General features: G+C 40.9%; 1 protein-coding gene across 1 annotated transcript; it reads right to left on the bottom strand.

Annotated features, from left to right (window-relative positions):
- Window positions 1-3,212: 3,212 nt before the first annotated feature.
- Window positions 3,213-7,010, bottom strand: LOC140009803 (uncharacterized). Its single transcript, XM_072056125.1, has 6 exons — window positions 6,805-7,010; window positions 6,314-6,749; window positions 5,838-6,062; window positions 5,152-5,200; window positions 4,225-4,454; window positions 3,213-3,764 (listed from the first exon to the last, which is right to left on the bottom strand). The coding sequence occupies exons 1-6, from the start codon at window positions 7,008-7,010 to the stop codon at window positions 3,213-3,215; spliced, it is 1,698 nt and encodes a 565-aa protein (XP_071912226.1).
- Window positions 7,011-7,684: the final 674 nt, after the last annotated feature.

Below are 7,684 nucleotides of genomic sequence, written 5' to 3'. Positions count from 1 at the left end.
CAAGTGATCAAAATCATGTCAAGTTCAACATATTCATCAATTAATTCATTATCGAGAAAAATAGAAAACTCATGGCATGAACTCTCTAATCATACTTGTGTCTCAATTGCATTCATCATTGTCTAACACAAAGAACTACTAAGAAAAAGAAAATACAAAACAAATAACTAAAAGCATAGTTAACCCTCCTCCACACCTAAAACTTACATTGCCCCCAATGTAAGCAAATAAAGACTAAGAATAGAGGTAATAAGACAACGACACTTCCCTGAACACAGAGGAGGGTAGAAAGGACTAAGGTTCGGGAGGGAAGGGTGGAGGGAAGCCCACGTGTATGAAGTACTGAGCTAAGTTCTGCGCCATTCCGGACACCTGACGCTCGATCCTTTCTAATCTAGAATCCATGTGATGCAGTTGGAAGAGGAGGTCGAAAGAATGCCTGTCAGTGGAGGACGTCGGCGGAGGTGCAGAAGAGGAAGATCCAGGGGCGTCAGTGGAAAGACTGCCAGCCTCAGAAGTGGCAGATTTGAAAGCTTTGTGTCTAGGAGGAATCTGGATCAGCCCCGGAGGAACGAATTGGAAGACACCATTGACTTGTTGCACTAGACCATCTTTTCCAAACAAACTAAATCAAGAGCTTCTATAGTACAAGTCAAATGTAGATTATGTTTAGTCAAATCCAAAACCCCAAAATTAACAGCCAATCGAGTGATAAAAGAATCCAGAATTAGTAGTTTATTTTTATTGCTCAAGACTGTTCGGAGGTGAGAAGCAAGCCAACAACCCAAGTTGACCTTAATCTCAGCAATCATATACCAAATAAAAAAAACTCGGGTTTGGTCAAAGTACCCGAACTGTCTTTCCTGCTTGAGAAGCTATAAGTCATAAAACAGTGGAGATATCTAAAAACGGGGTCTTTAAGGAAAGAGACTATAGACTGGTTAGGGTCATAAGATTGAGTGTCAACCAATAGTTCTCTCCAATAGCCCGTGTTATGGGAGAAAAAGGGTTCAGTGTAGTCGCAGGCACTTTCCATATATTCCTCAGTTTGGGAATAGAGAATGTCAATAAAATCAAGAGCCAAATTAAATTCAGTAATAGACTGTTTGAATTCCCAACCCATCAATCTAAACCAAACCATCTTCGGAGTAGTAACGGAGAATTCATCAGACACATTAAATTCAAAAGTGGCATAAAATTTTCACGTTAATTCAGTGAAAGCAAGTAAAATAATAAAAGCATAATTTGTCTAACTTATGATGGTTAACCTCTTAGTAACCTTATCCCTAAGGTTTAAAAGCTCGAGTGTGGGGTTATGGATGAATTTACAAGGAATGATTTTCCTTGTGCAAGCAGCAGCATACCGTTCCTTATCGGCAGCTCTGGTAAAGGTCAAATGTCCGCTGAAGTGGGCCGGAGAGGAGAGGTGAACCTCCCTATTCCTCCCAAGGCGGGTCCGGGGACCTCCCGAAACAGTTGCTTGGGAAGGTCCACTCAAAGGGACAGTTGGTTGTAGGGTGGAAGTGGATGATTTATTCCTACTTTTATCTTTTGATTTAGCCATTTAACACCAATAAACAGGGCAAGGTCAAGGTACAAGCACCCAAATTAAGTCAATTGGCAGCCAATTAAACAAAAGGTTCCTAATCACAACTCGAAACACCGACAATTACGAAATAGACAATCAGACAAGTGCAGCAAGTAACGACACTACTCAAACACAGTAAACACACAAATATTAATCATACTAACAAACACAGTAGAAGTCCCCAAATATAAAGAAATATTCACAGTATCCCAAGTAAACACCAACTATCTGTTATCAGCTAAAAATTAAATGTCTAGCCTCAGCTAAAAATTTAAAGTTTGTCCTTAGCTAGAAATAAAAAAATCTGTCCTCAGCTAAAAGTAATAGAAAATTAAAAAAAGAAGGGACCTGAGGTGAAGAGCAGGCAGTGAAGGTTACAGCGGCAGTGGTGGCGATGGAGGGCCACGTGTGGTGGCCACATGCCGGGGAAGGTGCGGTGGCATGGGGCTGTGCTAGATCTCTCACGCCTAGCTTGAGCAAAGGAGAGGTGCGCGCGGTGTGCCCTAGGCTGCTGCGTAGCTGGCTGCTAGTGGGTAGAGGCGCACTGGACTGTGCGCTGGTGTTATTGATGCGCAGAAGGGGTGCGCGCTTGGTTGGCGCCTAGGGCTCGCCTAAGACGCGTGTGGGGTCGCGCGCGATGGCTTAGACAGGTCTGGTGCGCTCGAGGGAGCTTGGGGAGCTAAGGGCGTGCTGGTCGCGCCTTGGCACGCGTTAGGTCGCGAGGTTGGTCGAGCGCTGGTGTTGGTCTCGCGTGGCTGCCCGAGCTGGGCAGCGCGCAGGAGGAGGGTGCACGCAGGCTGCGTGCTTGGCTGAGGTAGGTTTGGTGTACTTAGGCAGAGGGTGCACTTCGGGGGAGCTGAGGGCGTGGGAGGAAGGTGCGCGCTGGGGCTTTTCTCGCGTGGCTGCGCGAGCTGGACGGAACGTGAGAGGAGGATGCACGCAGGCTGTGTGCTTGGCTGGCGGTGAGCGGGGACGGGCGGCGACAACGGGCGAAGGCGGCGGCGGGAGGCGACGAGAAGAAGAAGAAACGAAAGAAGAAGAAGAAGGAAAAGAAAGAAGAAGAAAGAAAGTAGGGCACCGGTGGGGTTTTGCCTTTAAGCGTGACCACTAGGCGTGGGCACGCCTAACCATTGGAGAGCCTTCTGTCCATCAATTTCAGCCTTCCTTCCTTAGACGTGACCACCTGGTGTGGGCACGTCTAATTGCCAGTTTCCTACCACAAAATCAACAACTCACTAAATGCAACTAACAATTAATAAAAACTCTAAAAACATAAAAAAACTAAAATAAATAACCTTGGATTGCCTCTCAAGCAGCGGCTTTCTTTAACGTCTCTGGTTAGACTTGGGCGGAACTCTCAAACTGGATAAATTGGATCCTCGAGCTGTATGAACTCGAATTCCTCAATGGAGAATCTTTCATAGTAAGGTTTGAAACGATGGTCATTTACCACAAACTTTTTCTCCGTTTTCAAACTTTGGATCTCCACTCCACCACAATGAAAAATATTAAAAATGACAAATGGACCAATTCAACGAGAATGCAACTTATCGGAAAAAAGTTTAAACCTCGAGTGATACAAGAGGACTTTTTGCCCTATTACAAATGATTTTCTTGAGATTTGTTAATCATAAAAAATTTTGCTCTTCTTCTTGTAAATCATTGCATTCTCGTATGCCTCATTTATAATCTCTTCCAGCTCTTGTAGCTGCAATTTCCTCTGGACCCCCGCTTCCTCAAGATTCATATTGCATTGTTTCACTGCCCAGAATGCCTTATGCTCGAACTCCATTGGAAGATGGCAAGCCTTACCAAAGACTAGTCTATACAGGGACATCCCAATCGGCGTCTTATATGCGGTGCGATAACCCCATAGTGCATCTTCCAATTTCAAACTCCAATCCTTTCTATCCGGACGCACCATCTTCTCCAAGATTGACTTGATCTCCCTCTTTGACACTTCGGTCTGACCATTGGTCTGTCGATGATAAGGCGCGGATATTTTGTGGAATACGCCATATTTGTGAAACAGGGCAGCAATAGTTTTATTACAAAAATGTGTCCCCCTATCACTCACTACAGCTCTCGGCATTTCAAAGCGAACAAAGATGTTAGACTTTAAAAATTTTGCAACCACTCTAGAATCGTTAGTTCGAGTGGTTTTTGTTTCCACCCACTTAAAAACATAATCAACGACAACTAAGATATATAAGAAACCAAAAGACGAGAGAAAAAGACCCATGAAATCTATATCCCAGACATAAAATATTTTTACAAACAACATAGGGGATTGAAGCATTTGGTCCCTATGAAAAATTCCCCACCCTTTGACACTTATCACAAGTTTTACAGAATAAATACGTATTTTTAAAAAAGGTGGGCCAATAAAAACCATTTTTCAACACCTTACGAGCTGTGCGCTTTGACCCAAAATGCCTTCGACATGCAAACGAATGACAAAAAGTTAAAATAGAATGGAATTCACCTGCACTTATACACCTTTTTAGCTCTTGATCCGAAGATTGTCTCCAAAGGTAGGGGTCGTCCCAAATGCAGTATTTGGCATCACTTTTCAATTTGTCTCTCTTAACCTTTAGCCAATTTACAGGTAATTAATTAGTTACTAAGAAATTCACAATATCAGCATACCAGGGTGCAGACGAATCAATGGAAAGTAATTGCTCCTCTGGAAATGCTTCTCTCAGTAGCTGATCCTCCTTATGTGTAAACAAGCAGCTCAAGTAATCAGCAACCAAGTTCGCTGTCTCACTTTTATCCTTAATCTCCAAGTCGAACTCTTGCAGGAACAGCATCCATCTGATGAGTCTTGGTTTTGCCTCTTTTTTCGTCAACAAGTACCTTAAGACTGCATGATCAGAGAAAATTATTACTTTTGCATCTTACAAATAAGAGCTAAATTTTTCTAATACAAAAACAATAGTTAATAATTCTTTTTTCATCGTAGAATAGTTAAGTTGAATTCCATTCAACGCTTTCGATGTATAGTAAATTGCATGCGCCGTCCTGCCAATCATTTTCCCCAACACTACCCTCACGGCGTAATCACTCGCGTTGTACATTATTTCGAATGGAAGACTCCAATTTGGGGGTTGAATGACGGGTAGTAATGTCAACGACTCCTTCAATTTATCAAATGCCGCCTTGCATTCATTTGTGAAGTCAAATGCTACGTCCTTTTACAACAATTTGAACAAGGGTGCTCTAATGTTTGAAAAATTCTTGATGAACCTCCTATAGAACTCTACATGACCCAAAAAATAACGTACTTCCCGTACACTTACGAGATAAGGTAAAACAGAAATAAGGTCGACTTTTGTTTTATCTATCTCTATTCCCCTAACTGACATTACATGTCCTAAGACGATACAATGTTTCATCATAAAGTGCTATTTTTTCCAGTTAAGAACCAAGTTTGTCTCTATGCACCTTTTTAAAATCAAAGCTAGATTGTCAAGATATTCCTCAAAACTATCCCTATATACACTAAAGTCATCCATGAATACCTCAATAATCTTTTCTATATATTAGAAAAAGATACTTACCATGCATAGTTGAAAAGTCACTGGAGCATTGCATCGATCGAAAGGCATCCTACGATAAGTGAAAGTACCAAATGGGCAGGTGAATATGATTTTTTCTTGGTTTTTCGGTGCTATTGCGATCTAGAAGTACCCAAAAAAATCATCCAAAAAACAGTAATAAACATGACTGGCCAACCTCTCTATTATCTGATCAATAAAAGGGAGATGGTAGTGGTCCTTTTTCGTCACGGTATTTAATCTCCTGTAATCGATGCACTGGCACTATCTTGTGGGTTTCTTGACTGGAACCATCTCGTCTTTCTGATTCTCTTCTACAGTTACTCCTGTATTTTTTGGGACTAATTGAACCGGACTCACCCACGGGCTATTTGAGATGGCGAAAATGATTCCTGCCACCAGGAGTTTAAGTATCTCCTCTTAACTGTTTCCATCATCAGCGGGTTCAATCTTCATTGCACCTATCTTATCGATTTCGCACCATTTTCGAGTCGTATCCGGTGCATGCATAAAGATGGACTGATTCTTTTGATGTCTACGATACTCCACCTAATCGCCTCCTTATAATCGCGAAGAAGACGAACCAGATTGTCTTCTTAACTCGGCAATAGGTGTGTAGAAATGATCACCAACAGTGTTTCCTTGTCCCTAAGGAATGCATACTTTAAATGTTTTGGGAGAGGTTTGACCTTCAACTCTGGTGCCTGCACAACGGAAGGCAGCAACTTTTTCTGAGTTTCTGGCACAAAAAGAGAAGCAAACTCATATCTTGAAGAAATGGGTAGGAGTGAGTGCAGTGCTTCAACCGCACGGTACAACTCATCACTTATTTTCACATTAATAGTAAATCCCAACTCAAGATGTTTCGCCAAACCCACTCTCAGTGCATCCTCCTCATCTAATTCGAAAGTTTCCTGTACAATGGGTTCAATAACATTCAAAACAAAAACTGAGTTAGACTCCTCCGGGTACTTTATCGCATAAAAAATATTAAAATTTATAATTTCTCCATCAAACTCCATTGACAGAATACCTTCATTCACATCTATTTTTGTCTTAACAGTGCTTAAAAATGGTCTACCTAACAAAATAGGTGACAGATTTATGACTTTTCATCTTCCATGTCTAGGATATAAAAATCTGTTGGGAATACTAACTCATTTACTTGCACCAAAATATCTTCAATTAACCCTTCTGGATAAGCATTGGTGCGATCAGCTAATTGAATTATTATGCCTGTTCCTTTTAGTGGCCCAAGATTTAGAAACGCGTAAATGATTTTAGGCATCACATTAATCGACGTTCTCAAATCCAACATTGCTTTTCTAATTGAGATATTTCCTATTTTACACGGAATCGTGAACATATTTAGATCTCCACATTTTAGTGGAAGTTTTCTTTGAAGTATAGCCGATATATTTCCTCCCACCACCACTCTTTCGTCACCTCTTAGCTTCCTTTTATGGGTGAACAGATCCTTTAAAAAATTCGCGTATTTTGGTATCTGTTTAATGGCATCCAACAAGGGAATATTGATCTCCACTTTTCGGAACACATCCAAGATTTCTTTTTCCTTCTCTGCCTTCTTTGTCTTTTCCAACCTGTAAGGAAAATGAGGTAAGTTAGATTTAATGGAGCTGAAGGAATAAATGTTACCTTAGGTTTTCGCGAATGTGCCCTTCTTCTTTAATTTCCTTTTCTATCTCTTCCTCACTTTTACTTTTTGGATTTGTCAACTTAAGCCCCTCCACTTCCTTACCATTTTTTACTGTCATGACACTTACATTCTTGGGATTCGTTTCGGGTTGCATTAGCAATTTCCCAAAGACATGAGACTTTAGGCGATTAATTGCAGTTGCCATGTGACTTATTTGAGTCTCCATATTTTTCATACTCGATCTGGTTTCCTTTTGAAATTGGGCCATACTTGTGGCCAACCTCTTGATAATGTCTTCCAAAGAGTCTCCTGAATCTGCAGACGAAGACGGATGCTTTGCTTGCTATAGTTGCTGAAATCCTGGCGGATGATTCACGAATGAATTCTGCGACCTATTCGCGTAGCTAAAATTGAGATGGTCTCTCCAACCAGTATTGTACGTGTTTGTAAGGATCGAAGACAACCAAGTAGAAGAGATAAACAATGTACAGATCACAAATGTAACAATAAGTAAATAAAAAGAAAAGAATTGCAAACCAATTAACTACCCATCTCCTCTTGAGCTTGTAGATTAATTCAAACAAGTTTTTTCAAGTTGATGAATTACAATCACTCTTGTGTACAAAGGAAGGTTCACCTCCTCCTTGCCCCAAACTCCACTCGGTCAAGTTAGGATATTTTACTATCCCTCAGGACAACCCTCATAGAGCTACACTCATGAAGTATTCACTCACAAATGAAAAGCTTACAATGAACCTTACACCACTAAGATTATAAATCTTTCTTAAAGAATATTTTCTCACTAAAATCACTCTAGATCTTTTGTATCTTCAGTGTGCAAAAGTTGTTTGAAATATCTGACCATGCTCTATTTATAGG

The sequence above is a fragment of the Coffea arabica genome, chromosome 6e, assembly GCF_036785885.1.
Source record: "Coffea arabica cultivar ET-39 chromosome 6e, Coffea Arabica ET-39 HiFi, whole genome shotgun sequence".
Taxonomy (NCBI): Eukaryota; Viridiplantae; Streptophyta; class Magnoliopsida; order Gentianales; family Rubiaceae; genus Coffea; species Coffea arabica.
Note: the sequence above shows the minus strand (reverse complement) of the source record. Positions and strands in the feature narration are given on the sequence as shown.

Coding starts and splice junctions, on each gene's coding strand:
- LOC140009803 (XM_072056125.1), bottom strand. CDS start 7,010: ATGGCAACTGCAATTAATCGCCTAAAGTCTCATGTCTTTGGGAAATTG. Junction 6,750..6,804: donor CACATTCGCGAAAACCTAAG/GTAACATTTATT, acceptor TTTTCCTTACAG/GTTGGAAAAGACAAAGAAGG. Junction 3,765..4,224: donor CACCCTGGTATGCTGATATT/GTGAATTTCTTA, acceptor TATGTTTTTAAG/TGGGTGGAAACAAAAACCAC.